This window comes from Cyprinus carpio, chromosome A2, assembly GCF_018340385.1.
Source record: "Cyprinus carpio isolate SPL01 chromosome A2, ASM1834038v1, whole genome shotgun sequence".
Classification (NCBI taxonomy): Eukaryota; Metazoa; Chordata; class Actinopteri; order Cypriniformes; family Cyprinidae; genus Cyprinus; species Cyprinus carpio.
Genome location: NC_056573.1, coordinates 12,910,602 through 12,927,014, shown reverse-complemented (window position 1 = coordinate 12,927,014; position 16,413 = coordinate 12,910,602). Strand labels below are relative to the sequence as shown.

The window sequence follows — 16,413 nt, the reverse complement described above, 5'->3', positions numbered from 1 at the left end:
AATTCACAGCTAATGTTTACTCCCCTGTAAAATGTTTAGCTTGCTTTATATCAATATGAGATTTCCTTGATTATGTTAACAAATTAATAAGACATGGTGAAATCAGCTTTGACTGCCCTGGATTTATTCTTATCTTCAAACATGCTTTTTTTTTAAAGCGATTTTGTTAATCTGCTGTAAATAAATCTTGTGTTTAAATGTCACACATTCTTAACCTACAAGTCATGTGGAAAGACATCCTATTAGCAGCAGCCTCTCGTGTAAACTTGTAAAACAAGTACATCTGTTCCATAAAAAGTCTCTCTGCTTCTTTTATAAGCCTGGAAACATTGCAGAATGGTATTGATGCCTCTATTGATGAACTGAATGTAGGGCATTATGTCTAGCCATGCAAGAACTGTGAATCAGACAGAAAGGAATCAAATCCCTTAGAGGATGATGGGTTTTATAATAGTATGGAAAGCTTTTAAAATTCAAGACCCCATAGCCCATGAAACAAGAGATGGATTGCTCTAATTTACCATATGATGATGATTATTGTTATCTGACATGATATGATGTGCTAGTTCTGAGGATGGAAGAACCAAACTACTAAACGTCACACGTCGCATTTGAACTCTGAAAGCTCTGATACAAAGTTAGACACCTTTTTATGCAAATCCCTCTGCTTGTTGTTCAAAATTCCATCATTTTGAGAACAATTGTGTTCTTGTTTGATGAGCAGCTCGAGGCTGTGTTTAATGGCTGCCTTCGATATGTGACTTCTGCCATTGTTCATGCTGTCTTTCTTTTGTAAGTATCTTGACAACGTCTTGCCATCTTGGTCTTGCTGCTGTATACCCATATCATAAGAACCATTCTGCTCACATAAGGATGTCCTCAGTACTTTCTGTCGCCTTTGATGCGCTTGTTTTGCTCTTCTGTGAAGGGTGAAATGTGTAGGAGGCAAGGAACTGTTCTTCAGATCTGACTTTGCGATATGTGAAGGACGCTGGGTTGAAGTCTTCTGAGGACATCCATCACTTTTATCCTCATCTTTTTCATTGCATTCACTTGAGGATAACTCAAAATGAGACAATGAGGCTTTGAAATAATCATCCTTACTGTTTTTTAAACCCTTATGTGGTGAAACACAGGTATTAGTGCTGCATTTTTTATAGGTTTCTGGAGTCAATGTGTGCTGGTTGAGTTCTGACAGATCACCAGAGCTTTTATCACCTAAACCGTCATGCTTCTGGCCAAACATGCAGTTGGACTTCATTGAGTTACCGCTTTCAACATTCAAATCAATATTACCACATTTCTTTGCTTTCTTGGATTCTTTACAAGTTGAAAAGGCAGTACTCACTGAGCTCAGATGAACGGCATGGGCTTCATGACAATATCCGCTTATCAGGTTTATGTCTATCAAGGTCTTTCCTGTGATCTCTGCACAGAATTTCCCGCTTTTCCTCGAATTTCCCGCTTTTCCTCAAACCTTTTCATTTCATAATAGTTTTTGAAGTGTGCTCTCTGTAGATGTTCCACTCTCAATGTGTTTGTTTTTCTCGCTTTCAAAGAGCTCATGTCTCCGACAGATTCAACATGTACTGACTGTTCAGGAGCCTTGAGATGGGTGTGTTTGTGTTGTACCTCAGGGAACTGTGGGAAGCCATATGTACCACAGAGGTACAGGCGTAAGACAGAGAAGAGTTGTTCTTAGTTAATGGGAAACAGTCCACCTCGAAATTAAAATTCTGTCATTTTTTCACCCTTATGTGAGTAAATGATGACACATATTCCTCAGATATTTTGAAGAAAGTTGATAACCAAATGGTTTCAGGCCCAATGACTTCTAATGACTACAACTGAAGTCAATGAGAACCGAAACTGTTTGGTTATCAGCATTCTATAAAATATCTTCTTTTGTGTTCAGCAGAAGAAAGAAATGCATACAGGTTTGGAATGAAATGAGGTGGAGTAAATTTTGACTGAATTTAGATCTTTGGGTAAACTATTCCTTTAAATATTCCAAAGTAAAGTTCTATAAGACATTAGCTTTATATTTGGCATAAAAGACCTTTGTCAATACAAGTATGAACTACACACTCAACAGACCAAGGGTGCTAAATGGTCTCATTCACAAGGGGGCAGCAGACACCTATTGTTCACTGGGAAATCAGCATGATGTGTTACTTATATCGAGTCTAAAATTACATTAAAATTATCTAAAATTATAATTACAAATGACAGCATAAGGTGCATCATGCCATGACACAGACTGAAGATCCAAGGCATAAATCTTTTACTCAACGTAAAGCCGTTTATATCACCTGTAATGATCATTCTCATTGCGACTAATATCCGGCTGCAACTGTTTGGCTGTTTGGTTTGCATCTGCAGTGCCATCTCCAAGTCTGCAAATCCTGCACTGATGCTTTTCTAGCACATGTATTTTTTATCATAGTCTACATTGCATAAAATATTCAGATAGGACATTCACTTTTCTGAGCCCAGCCAGGCTACTGATCCCTCAACTAATAGTTGGATGAGCATCCAGGCCAAAGCCCAGAGCTGGTGTCAGCAGACACCCACCTAAATGTCAAGTCATGTATGACCATGACTCATTCCAGCATCCTGTCTGGCATCCCAAAACACAACATCAAATGGCAATCATAAATTAAATGTCTGTGTGAAATTCTGTGTAACTGCTGCTGAAGTATTAAATATGTTAGGTTTCATCACATTTTACATGGTTTAGGTAGGAGATTTTTTTAGGGGGATGCTGGTCTTATTTCAGGACATTGGACGAAAAAAAAAAATATATATATGATGGTTGGGCATAACAGGGCTAAGAAAAAGTTTTTCTTATCTCAAAGTATGACAATCAGAAAAATAAATAAAATATGAAAAATATATGTTATAAGCATTATTTGTTTTTGTTATTTATAATGGTTGTACAAATTATATATTATTTTAGTGTATACTTGTATAAATAAATGGCTAAAACATACCAAAGACACAGAAATAAATGTGGAAAAAATAAAACTTCCATTTAAAATAACTGTTTTCTATTTTAATATATTTTCAAATGTAATTTAATCCTGTGATGGCAAAGCTAAATTTTCAGCAGCATTACTCCAGTCTTCAGTGTCACATGATCCTTCAGAAATCATTCTAATAATAATGCTGAATTGATGCTCAAAAAACATTTCTGATTATTGTCAGTGTTGAAAACGTTTTTGTAGGAACCATGACACATTTTCAAGATCCTTTGATGAATATAAAGCTCAAAAGAACAGCATTTGTTGGAAAGAGAAATCTTTTGTAACATTATAAACTGTCTTTACTGTCATTTTTGATTGATTTAATGCATCCTTGCTAAATACAAGTATTAATTTCTTAAAAGAGGGCTACTGAAAACCTGCTAACTTATTTACCTTGAAATTAAAAAAAAAATCAACGTTTAGACATTGCACACAATGAACTTCACACAGTGCACAGTGAAACAAAGAAGTGTTCAGCAAAGTGCTGTAGTGGTTTTTGTTGCCAATTAGTGTTTTCAGAAGTGGAAAAAAAATCAAAAGGGCTCTTTAACACTGATGTCTGCATCCCATTCTAAATATATAATAGGGTTTACATCTATGCTACATAAAGCTGTGCCAAAATGTCACTTGTCAGCTTCAGACAATGCACCTTTCTGTGCATCTTGTAGACAAAAATGCTTTATTTTTTTATTTCAGCATGTTTCTTCAATTTGACAGAACATGTTGGCTGTACAAAACGTCACATGAAAAAGAGGACACAATTGAATCAGATGGAAAGAAATTATTTCTGTCTCTTTAAATACTGAATACAGTTTGACAAGATCACAATAACAACAGTAAAGAGTGAGAGTGGGCCTTTCTGAATATGTCCGAATGCTGACTCACACACTGTATCTCCTCTCAAGACGCTAAAACCGTTCCTCATATCACATGAATAATAAATGTTGCTTTTAAATGCTACAAAAATAACATGGAATAGAATACAAAAAATCCATTTCCTTTTCGTCCATGCCCGCAGTGCATGCGTCTGTGAATTAAAAGTGGCTAGTCCCTGATCCTCACAGATCATTTTTTTTTAATTTTCCATTGCTTGTTTGTCCCACAGAGCTGGAAAGAAAAACCAATGCAGAGTTTTATTAAGCGGCATTTGGGTTTGCACCAAAGCAATATCAGAGATTTGCCGTCCTTGTCCCGCCAGCAGACACACAGTTTTGAGGCGAGGGCCAGCAGTGAGCACTGAAATTTGGCTGCGTCTGATCCAAACTCCACCAGAAGAGTGGCTAGAAGGTCAAGTTTTTGCTAATAAAAATATATTGTTACTATTGTAAGAAGATCAGTTTTTCTCTGTTTCACAGTGTTTCACATGCATGTGAATATCTAACACTAAGTCCCTAGCTGCTGGCTACCACAAAACACATTTCTTCTCTCCCTTCAAACAGAAAATAAAACTAAAACTCTGAAGAGAGTCCTTTGGTGTCATTTGTTATTAGGAGGATAAAGTCCTCTTTATTTCTGGGCTGAGTATGGTGTAAAGATGGTGTGGGGGGCAATATAGCTATCCAAATTATTGTCAGAAATCTTTTGTAAACCGCGATGCCCTGAAACGTGACTAAATGGCACATGAATACAAGCCTCGATTACATGACAGCATATATAAAAGGTCACATTCCACGACAGACTCCAGGTGTTCAGCTTTACATCAGCCGCTAAGCAGGGCGAATGTCTCTGTCCTCGGATCAGTGGCGAGGAGCTCGCTCAGTAAAAAAGAAGATGCAAGAATCCGACTGCGTGTTAGCCTGTGAGCCTGGGGTCTGGATGAGAGGGCTTCCCTGAGGGAGTATAGATGGAGGGAGAGCGGTAGGCAGTCTGGGCAGCGGCGGAGCTTCTTAAACGCAGGCCAGCAGAAAGGCCAGCAGCAACAGCAGCAGCACAGCTAGACACGGGCCATCTGCCCTGCAGCGCTGGCTCTGATCAGTCAGGAATGGCTCTGGAGACTCGTAGCCCGAACCATCTGAAACACACAAACAGAGAGAGACAGCACGCGGAGAGGAAGCGCTAGGAAATGCATACCTTTACTCAAAGCAGCAGGGGCCCACAGCACTGACCTAATTAGAGTTTAATTACATTTCACACACACCGTTTTCATAGATTTCACGGACCTGACGTATCTGTGCCAATGAATTAAAAAAAAAACACTAGATTTCCACTATAAGGGTGAGTGCTGTCATTCTAAACAATTTGAAATGACAAAGCGACAAGAATACTATTCAAAATCTTGGGTTGTTAAGATTTTTCCATCTTTTTATTTGATCAAAAATATAGTGAAAACAGTAATATTGTGAAATATTATTACAAATTCATATAATGGTTTATTTTAGAATATAATTTATTCCTGTGATGCAAAGTTGAATTTTCAGCAGTCAGTACTCGAGTCTTCAGTGTCACATGATTCTTCAGAAATCATTCAATTCAACTGATTTTTTAAAACAATATAAAAGTCTTTACTGTCATTTTTGATCAATATAATGTGTTCCCTTGCAGAATAGATGTATTAATTATTTTATTAAAAAAAAAAACTACTGACCCTAAACTTTTGAACAGTAGTGTATGATTTCTGAAGATATGTGAATAAAGTAGCATTTTCATATCCTCTTCAAAAGAGATATATGGAGATATATATGTGGAGAAACTGGCACACACACACACACACACACACACACACAAAAACATATTTCATTTTCTTCTCTGAGTGAGTCAAAAACAAAAATAATCAATACTTCTACAAAAAATTTACAAAAATTATCTAAAGTAAACCTATTAGTTAACATGAACCAAGCATGAACAATACTTCTACAGTATACTGTGCAATACTGCTCTATTTATTAATCTTAGCTAATGTAAATTTCAGCATGAACTAATGCATTATTAAAATCAAAAGTTGTGCTTGTTAATATAGTTAATGCACTCTGAACTAACATGAACAAACAATGAATGACTGTATTATCATTAACTAACATTAACAAAGATTAATAACTGTTCATTGTTTGTTCATGTTAGTTAATACATTAACTAACATTAACTAATGGAACCTTGCTGTAAAGTGTTACCGTCTTTCTCAATTTAAGTATTTAAGTAAAATAACACAAATCTAATTTAAAACACTAGTTTTCAAAAAATACAAAATATCAACCAACAATACAACAAATTAGCATCCAACAATACTGCAACTGAGCACCAGCGATTACATCACTGGCAGAATGAATAACCCTGTGACAAGTAAAAATGTTGTCTGAGCTGTTATTTTTAAAATGTGGAAAACAAGAACAGTTGTAACTATAAATGTCACTTGTGATGGCATTATCTGACACTCTTTTCAAATTTGACTTGCATTTGCCAACAATTAAAGGGACAGTTCACCCCAAAATAAAAATGCAGTCATCATTTTCTCACTCTTTTGTTGTTCCAACCCTGTATGACTTAGTGGAACATAAAAGAAGATGTTTTGTCTGTTTTGGTGACCACTGACTTCCATCATATGGACATAAACCCCCAAAACACTCTTGACAAGACATTTCTTAAAATACCTTCTGTTACTGTATGTTCTACATAAGAAAGAAAGTCATACAGGTTTGGAATGACATGAGGGTGAGTAAATGATGACAGAAGTTTCATTTTTGGGTGAACTATCCCTTTAATATTAGGTTTCCAATGGTGACCGATTAAACCAAAACTAAAAATCTAACACAATACCTCAACTGCTGTTTTGATGGATGTAGACTGCATTCGAACACATTTTTGCAGCTTGTTAACACAATGTTCCTGGAAAATGTGTCAAACACTGCTTATTTGCATTCCTGTTATGTCTAACAGAAGGATGTAGACATGTAGACATGAGGGGATATTATTTTTTACATGGGCAGGGTGAAACAGTTAGAACATGACTTACTTGTAGGCTTCACGTACACCTTCAACTTTAAACACGGCTTGCCAGCATGGTTAGGATGAGGAGAGGCTGTTGAAAAGGCAGTTGAAGAGAAATAATGAGCTAAATGTGCTTATAAAAAACAGAATCATTCAACAAGCCAATGAATCTGATTAAGATCCTCTTGGTGACACTTGTGAACGTCACTCAAGCCTCTGAGCGAGTTTGACCCCTTGACAACCAAATCAAGAACAAAGTCTGAGATTTTCTTCATTCAGACGAAATTGCTGCGACCTTCACCAGCTCGGTGTCGTTACAATGGGCTGTGACACACAATGTTCCCATAGCAAATTACCCCACATAGCACTCAGTGACCTGAGAGCAAAGAGTCACTACTGAGTCAGCCAACAGATCGGCTCCACCAGAACATCAGCAACACCATTCATCTCTGCTCCCCAGACACAAGCTTTCTGATAGATTACTTCATTCATCTGTGTTCTACAGACACAACAAATCTACTGCTGATTTCCTTATAAGGGTCTGGTGGTGAGATAGAAAGGGAGAGTGAAATCATTTATTTGAACTTGGCCGCAGTCAAACGTCCACTAAGAAAACCCAGCACATCAAGAAAGCAGCCTATTTAAATGTCCTTCTCAAGCTTTTTTTAGTACGAGTCACAGTAGGATTGATCAAGAGCAAAGGGTTTCATTTTTTTTTTTATGGCAAGGACAAACAAATTAAATAATAAACCTTTTTTCACTTCCATCCCCTCTGTCTCCCTCTTTGCTTCCTTCACCATCTCCATATTATCTTATCTGAATAAACATAAAAAAAGGCCAAAGTTTTAGATATAAAACTTATATAAATTTTATTTAAAGTGTAATATTATAAAATAATTTTGGAGTCAGTAAGATTTTTTTATTTAATAATTTTATTCAGCTAGGATGCATTAAATTAACAAAAGTGACAGCAAAGACACTTATAATAACTTTATTTCAAAAAATCCTGAAAAAATGTATCAGTTTCCACAAAAATATCAAGCAGCACAACTGTTTTCAACATTGATAATAATAAAAAACTTTTTTTGAGCACCAAATCAGCATATTAGAATAAAGGATTATGAAGACTGGCGTAATGATTGATGAAAATTCAGCCTTGCCATCACAGGCATAAATTACAAGTTAAAATATATTTTAATAGAAAATATTTATTTTAAATTGTAATAATAACATGTAATATTACTTTTTTTCTATATTTTGATTTAAAAATTCAGCCTTGGTGATAGACTTTTTACTGACCCCAAACTTTTGTTTATGTTTTGTTTATAATAACCCTTTTTTGTTGTTGTTGTTTATTTATATAAAATAATTAATTGTGATAAAGAGATTACATGGCATTTCCAAAAATAAATAACTGGCTTTTTTATAGTATATTTTGTTTTATCACCATATTAAAAAAAACTTAATTAAAGGTTATCAAATTATTCTTAAAAATAAAAAATAATATACACACACCTTACACATAAAAAATACAATGCATCTGTTTTTTAACCTCTATTATAATGTTAGATGATTTTAGAATTTATACTCAAATTTTACATAGATCCCTGAAAAACAAAAAAACATCCAAGTCTTGTCTAGAGTTTGTCATCTTCCCTCCCCCAGTGCCCCATCGCCCATCCCAGGTCATTGTGTATTCCTGTGGCATGTTCACTACACCGGATCCTAGGTTCATTGGAGAGCACCCAACCTCAACCGCCGGCAGCTGTGTAGAAGAAGCCTGTCAAAATGTCATCACAGCCGATCAATACGGCTGGAGAGATGGAAGTCCGGGGGTTAAGTCCGACCAGGTCTGATGGACGTGTTCTTTTACCAGCAGACAATCGAGATCAGCCCCCACTTCCCAGTGATAACCTCTCAGATCCATCTCTCATCGCTGACCCCACCGACCCCGCCACAAAGCATCAATCCCCTGATGCCCATAGAGCAGCCGGTATCCAAACAATCCTCTCAGGGAATGGCTCGGGTGCTGAATGGAGTTGCCTTGGTGGGGGAGCGGGGGTGTCCGAAGGCCTTTTCCAGCCCTGAAACAAAAGCCTTCACAATGCAAGGCCAGGCTGGAAGAAGCTAGGAAGCAGATGCATTAAAAATCAGTTCAAAGGGACAGGGGCAGAAACACAACAGAGTTGAAGGGTATCTTTGAAAGTTTTTGCCTGCTTTTTGTGGCATCTCTTCCTCTCTTTCTCTCTCTATTTCTTGTGTGCGGAGACAACACTGTGGCATGTATGATAAGCAGTGCTATGCCCTGCTGATTTAGGGGGGTTTGGGTGGAGGGGATGTTGACTCAGAATGACGCCCCCTTCGCGCCTGCTTCACTCCCTTTCAGTCTGAGCTGTCAATCAGGGAATAATCAGCAGTCAAATGAAAAGCATGTAGGATCTGTGGCAGTCTCCATGGGAGAGAGGAAGGCCCGTCCGGCGCTGTGCAGATGGGGGATGGCTGCTGATGGACAGAGCGACTCTGCGACACAAAGCCGACGAGAGCTCAAAGTCAGCAGGCTCTCTGTACTGTACACAGGTGGCTCCCGGCCCAGCCACATCTGCCCACTCCTCAGCCTCCCATGTCAGGAATTGTAATTACCATATAAATTATTGATTTGCTTGCCTCTCCCTGTTTTCTCCCGGCATCTTCCTGATACAAGTCTTTCATGTTATCTTATTAAAACAGCTAGGCGACTGACATGAAAAAAATTTGTTTTTTGTTTAATGTCTGCTTTTAATTTGGTTTAGCCGCAGCAAATTGTCTTCACTGGAGGACAGTAAAACAAATGCGTGAAGGACAAGTTTCCCTTTTAAACCCACCAGTTTAAAGCTTTGTGAGGTTAATGGGAAAGAGCTGTTGGATGTTTCTCATTTAGAAAATGATTAAAGGATCTTTATTTCCTCATTTCTATTGCTTTGCATAAACGTTTAACATCTTTCTAAATGTCCTGTAATTCTGGGGAGTTTTTTTCTGAGGACGCAAGAAAAAACTCAAAGGACAAAACAGAAATAACAAAACAAATAGTATGAAATAGGAGCTCAAATCACTCGTAAAGGACACATTTTTCTAAAGTTCACCAGTGGATGAAGTTTCAGAGTGAAGCAGCGTCTCTTTTGCTTCCCTGGAGCTCACTGTGTTCTCAGAGATCATGAACATGAAGGGAGTCTGGAAAGTCACAGAACGTCTCTGTGATTGGCTGATTGACCCTGTCAGTGTGATAATGCCTGCCTGTCATGTTCACAGCCGGTCCTCAAATCCACATGAATAGGTCAGACTGGTGGAAATGAACTAATTACAAAGTAAACAACTCATATGCTAATCAAAATATATTTGGAATTATGTAAAGTAATCACTCAAATTGATTTAATAAAAGATGTACGTACCTCTGTGTCTGTCGTTAATCTTGTTTACTAAGTATTTGTTGACTAACTCCAAAAAAGGTGACTATGAATAAATAATAGCTAGTTGCAGCCAATAATTACTACACAAAATGTGCTTATGTTTTATTGCAGTAATTATTTTTATTCATAGACTTCAATCAACATCAATTAAAAATTATATTAGCATTACATTAAACACAAAATTATGTTCCATATGCCTTAAATCTCAAAATTGTGTAAACATCAAATGGAAATGGAGCTTGAATTTATTTTGGACGTAAAAAAAACAACAACAACCCACAGAGTAGTGGGTCTCAGTCAGGGGTCCGGGGGACATTAAGGGGCCCCAGCAAACCTCCAAAGGGGCCAAAAGATGACTAAATTATTTACAAAAAGAAAGAACAAGAACTAAAATAAGCTAAGACAACTGAAGATATTTCTTATTTTCATTCATTCTTATTTTCAACCTGGAAATATGTGGCAGTGTTTTTATCTAAAACGAAAGTGATTAAAAACAGTTTTATTAATGGAAATGTTAAATTATTACTGGAAAACTTCATTGTTTCAAAAAACAAACCTAGAAATGTTGCATCAACTAACTGAAATACGTCTTAGTACTAAAATTACTAACTGAAATAAAACTAAAGTTGAAATAAAATAAAAAATATTTAAAACTGTTAAAACTAACAGAAATGACAAAAGCTCACAACAAAATAATGTAATTATTAAGTTAATTAAAAAAATGAAAACTGAAAATATATTAAAAATAAAAATGAAAAAACACTGGAAAATGTAAATAATACTGAAAACTATTACAGTATATAATACTAAAAATTATATAAATAATACTAAAATAACACTGATTTGAGGTAGCCTTATTTTAAAAGTATGATTTCTAGGAAATCCTGGTAAGTAAATTAATAAAATCTTGAAACTCCATTGGTATTTTCCTAATGAATACATTATTCTATTTATGCCAAGCTCTAAAATATGTTAACAGATAGAAATTGTGAGAGTAAAAATGAAAGATTAAAATTCCTTATGCTTAGTCCATTATCTAATAAATCATGAACAAGATAAAAAGTAATGTAAATTCATTGGTTTAAAAGAGTGGGGTCCCTGAAGAACATTCAGTTCTTAAAACTTCTACAATACTGAAATGAAATTTACAGAAACGAGAAATGTCAGATTGTATACAGTTGTGGACAATAGGGACTCAAAAAAGTTGGGAAAAACTGCAACAATAGACTTTGACTTCTCATTTCAGAAATCCACCCCATGTCACTCTTGAAACGGTACTGAAAATGCACACTTACATATATAATAGTACTCGTGTCCAGGTCGGAACTCAAAACCAAGTGAGAAGGGGGTGAAGAGCTGAAACTTCTCAGAGAAGCGCAGGGGTCCGTCGGGACTCTGGGGCCGGTTACACTCCCACCGCTTGAAGCCTCTCATGCGGTGTTCACAGGAGAGGTAACCATCATGGTTCACCATGAAAAGGATGTAGCGCTCCATGCGACTGTGAGGCTGGGGGCTCTCGTAGTACGGACAGTACACGTCCAGATAGTCGTTGATGCTCACAGCCACGGTATATTCACCCTGCCAGAACCTGCAACAGAGATTCAGAGCATTAGTCCGCCGAAGCCAAACATTAGGGATGACTGACATAACATCTCCTGTACACAGCACAGGCAATTGAAATATTCTGTACTTCAGCTTTTTATCTGGCCTCCATTCAAACCGAACAGCAGCAAAGAGAGAAGTTTAACACACAAAGGCTAAATTTGTTGGGCAGAAAATCACAGGGAACACAACAGAATAAGCTGGAATGAATAACCACAATGCATATTTTCTATCTAGGTCACCATTATGCTGAGAGAGAATGGCAAACCAGAACACACGGAAAACCAAACTCTCACTGTAATACTGTAACGAGAAGGGGAATGTTTGAAAAATATCTTTGACTAGGGCTTAAAATAGACCTCTTTAAAAACAACTTGGTTTGCATTTGTTCATTTCTCTAGATTAGTGCAGTAGCAACAGTTATCAATGAAAAAGTTGATCATGCTCACAAAAACTGCAAATTTAGTTTAGTGAGTTAATTCCATATAAATCATAAACTTCATATAAAATTGCACCCTTAATCCAAGCTTTGAACACAGTGGCACCATAAAAGAATTGTTCATGCTTGGCATTCGATTTTCTCTCTACATAGTATGCGTTTCATGAGAATGCAGCTTTCAGAGCATAAGAAAAAGAAAGGGAGAGAGAGAATAGGAGGAGAGGCAAAAGATAGCATGAGTGAATCAGTTTGAAAGTCAGTGTGACCTACAGAGGCTGCGAATGCGTGAATGTGTGAGTCCTGTGAGTATATGCCTTTGACTGCAAAACAAATGGTGGTTGACAAAATAAAAAAAAATGCATTAACGTTTTTACACTTTTCTGAAAACAAGTTTTCCTGCCTTACAGCAATTTACAGGTGAATCTCAGAAAGTCTGTCAATGATATGTCAAGGTCATCTTTCATCGACAAAAATGAAAGACATATGTTAGTATTTTCTGTACTGCTTTTAATTAATACAAATAAAAGTATTTATGAGTTTTCATGCCTGTATTAACGTGAATCTAAAGAGAACAAAAATAAATTGCAAACTAAATCACATATTCCAGTAAAGTAATGCCATCATAATTACACAAAAAACTTAATTTCCTCTATTCAATATATTTAGACTACCACTCAAATGTTCTGAGTCAGTAAGACATGATTTTTTTGGTGGAAGAAATAATATGCACTAACTGATCAAACGTGACTGCCATCAAACGAATAAATTACATGTGTGTGTGTGTCTATATATACACACACACACACACACATACTAAAGGTTTTGATGAAATATGATAAAAACATGGTTTTGTGAGGTGCGTCCATCCATCCAATAACACGAAATTTAACCAAGAGCACAATATTTTCTAAAAGTGTCCCTCCTTTTTTTTTTTTTTTTTTTTTTTTTTTTTTTTTTTTTACATTTTATATATATATATATAGCAACATGTATCTAAGTGAAAACAGGAGAAAGCACTCACACCTCTTTAAGCGAGGAAGCACCTGCAGGCACTGGTCCATTTGCCTTCAGTGTTCAGTATAAGGTCCTGTCCTCTCATCTAGACGAGCTGCCCTCTCCAGCACCTGCCTGTCTGTCCTTTAACTAGACAAACTACTGGCACAATGATTTCTTCACAGTGCAACCCACATCAAGTGCTTTCTTAAAGGCTGCTTGTTTTGCCCTCGGTTAACAGCTCTTCAGATGTTTGCACTCTCATTCACATTCACATGCACACACACAAACACTCACGTACCATAAAACGTGCCGTAAATGACTTCCATGTGGCGGAACATCTCTGGATATGTTACTGTAATTCAGCTCTCACAGTCTAAATCAGGTCCACCTGTTATAGATTAGCCACACTCCCAAACTGTTACCTCAATTCCATCTCTCCACAGCCACGTTTACATTAAGCGGACAAATGTATTTTAGGTCCTTTCAAACAAGTCCAAGAGACTTGTTTGTCTAATCACTTGTTTATACTATCAAAAGGAATAAATCTCCTGAAAGTTTGGAGCTCCTGACCTTCAACGTAAACGCAGTGGAGATATTTCTTTCTAATCAAGCATGAACAGATCACCGAGGGGACATATATCAGTTTGAGCAGAACATCCCAGCATATGTTGAGGGATCACAACTGTGTGTGTGCGTGCGTGAGACCCATCCTTCACTATCTTTCCAGGAACACATTTCTCCTGTTGCGTCTGACCTTCTCAAACTCTCCCGAAGCACATCAGGAACTTGTTTATGGTTCATGGTGAAATATCGATCTGCGAATTTACAGTGGCTTCCATAACCTCATTAAAAATAACCACTGATTGGTTCCATCGCAAAACACACGATTGCACAATAAATTTTTTTTTTTTTTTTTTTTGCACCGCTGGTTCAGGCGGGTGTTAACAGACATGATGAGGAGACAGCTGAATCATAAACAGACTGATGCTCGTGCTAAGAAATATCAAAAAGATCTCTCTCTCATGTACACACACACACACACACATTCCTGCTTTCCCAAATAGGCGGAGCATCATGGAGAATTCTAAACAAACACACTTCAGTTCCTCACAGCACGCCGCTCCTCGTTCACCTGCTGTCGTCTTCCCTTTGTCTCTTAAAACTTTGATATTCAGAAGATCTTCACATTCAACTATCTGAAGCTCTTTTAGGCAGAGACCTTGACAGATCTAAACTGGAGAAAATATGCAACAATACTGGAGATGAACAGTGATATTCTGGTAAACATCATTTGAGAAAATTTGAAACGTTGCTCACACTAAAGCTTTGTGAAGGACATAAATGCACTGGTAGAAAAACGTCTAATGTTTTCCTTTTTAACCCTGTGATGCATGAATAATTCAATCTCAAAGGAGAAAAACATCATGATTCATTTTTTTTGTTTTCAAACAAATGTTCTGCTTCATTTATCAAAGCGTTTTGAGAGAGTTCACTGCAATAGAAGATTTCAGAAAATATTAAAGAGGTAATTCACCACTTTCAACAATCATGTTGAATTTCTTGTTAAAAATAAAAAACAAAACGACAATAAAGAAGACAGACATATAGAGTTATAGATAAGGGTCAAAGGTCATCATCAGTGGTGGTCTGAATGTTACTTCAGAAGCTCAAAGGTTAAAAATAGACACCATGCATCAGCGGGTTAAACTGTAAACAACTTGACAATCCAAATTGAATTAAAATGAAATGGAAAAACAAAACAAAACAAACAAACAAAAACCCCAGAAAGAACAAATTTCTATAAACATTTCATACATGCATATATACACACACACACGCACAAAAGCAAGTATATTTTTCCTGTGGCAGAGTTCAGTGAATTTGTAGATTTTGCTATTAATAGTCGAGACGGCAGCATGTGAGCATTTCTTTAAGCCTCACAGGAAGTCTTGCATACTTTTTTACCCGAGTCTTTGTACCAAAGGATCACTTGAGGCACATGAACACACACACACAAACACAAACACAAACACACACACACACACACACACACACACACACACACACACAAACACACACACACACACACACACACACACACACACATAAATCCAAAGGTGGTGGATACGAATCTCTGGCACTGCACACACTCGCGTTACACATTATGGTGAGGCATTGCCACAGCTCGGTACGATGTGATTCTGGAGGCTTTCCAGCCCCACTTATTGTGTTCTTGCCACTAGCAGGCCTTTTGCCATCATGCCAGCCCTGCTAGACACTGGGGGCCTTTAATGATATGGAAAAGCAAGGGGCTGCCACAATGTTGTGAATGCAAAGCTCCAAGGCAAAGCTCTTCCATGCGAGATAAAAGAGAGGAGAAAAGCCACTTATCGCTGGGGCTATCTGCTGGCCGCATCTGATGTGGGGGCTTGGGAACCGGACCTTGTTATGTCAAGAGGAGCGAGCATGTACTGGCGCTGCCAAAAGAGAAAGAGAAAGGGACAGCGAGAGAGAGTGCTGCCATTCTAAACAAGTTTCCCTAAATGACATCCATGCTGGATGAGAGAGCCAAATCTAGCCTTCATGATGTCACCGCTGCTGCTGTTTCAAGGGCACTTTAAGGCTGATACTTCACTTTAAAAAGCCCAATTGAATTGAAAACACATCTGATATGATGAGCGATAATATTCATTTGGATTTTAATTTTTTTTTCCATAATGAAGAAAAAGACTCATTAGAAGAATGAAGTGGTTGGCATATTTTAGTATTTAAAAAAAAATGAAAAGGAAGTTTTAAAAATGAAAATTATGTGATGCAATCAGCACAGTGAAACATTCTTAAAAAAGAAAGAAAGAAAGAAAAAGGAAATGATATCATAGAGAGGACCCCTGCGGAACCTGTGTGTCAAGGTCGATAAGTGTCTTAAAAAATATCAAATAATTTGACCTTTTTTAAAAAGGCAAAACTAATTCAAGTTCAGGTAAAA

The 16,413-nt window shown here is 37.0% G+C and overlaps 1 protein-coding gene across 2 annotated transcripts in view; it reads right to left on the bottom strand.

Moving 5' to 3' along the window:
- Window positions 1-3,263: 3,263 nt before the first annotated feature.
- LOC109106245 (ephrin-A2-like) overlaps window positions 3,264-16,413 on the bottom strand; it is a 53,153-nt gene continuing 40,003 nt past the window's right edge. The window contains exons 2-4 of one of the 2 annotated variants that reach the window (XM_042773760.1): window positions 11,686-11,978; window positions 6,973-7,038; window positions 3,264-5,037 (exon numbers count right to left, since the gene is read on the bottom strand). In XM_042773760.1, coding sequence (XP_042629694.1) covers window positions 4,913-5,037; window positions 6,973-7,038; window positions 11,686-11,978 — 484 coding nt within the window. In that variant the 3' untranslated portion in view covers window positions 3,264-4,912. The remainder of the gene's footprint in view (window positions 5,038-6,972; window positions 7,039-11,685; window positions 11,979-16,413) is intronic. The other variant, XM_042773766.1, reaches the window with a different exon arrangement.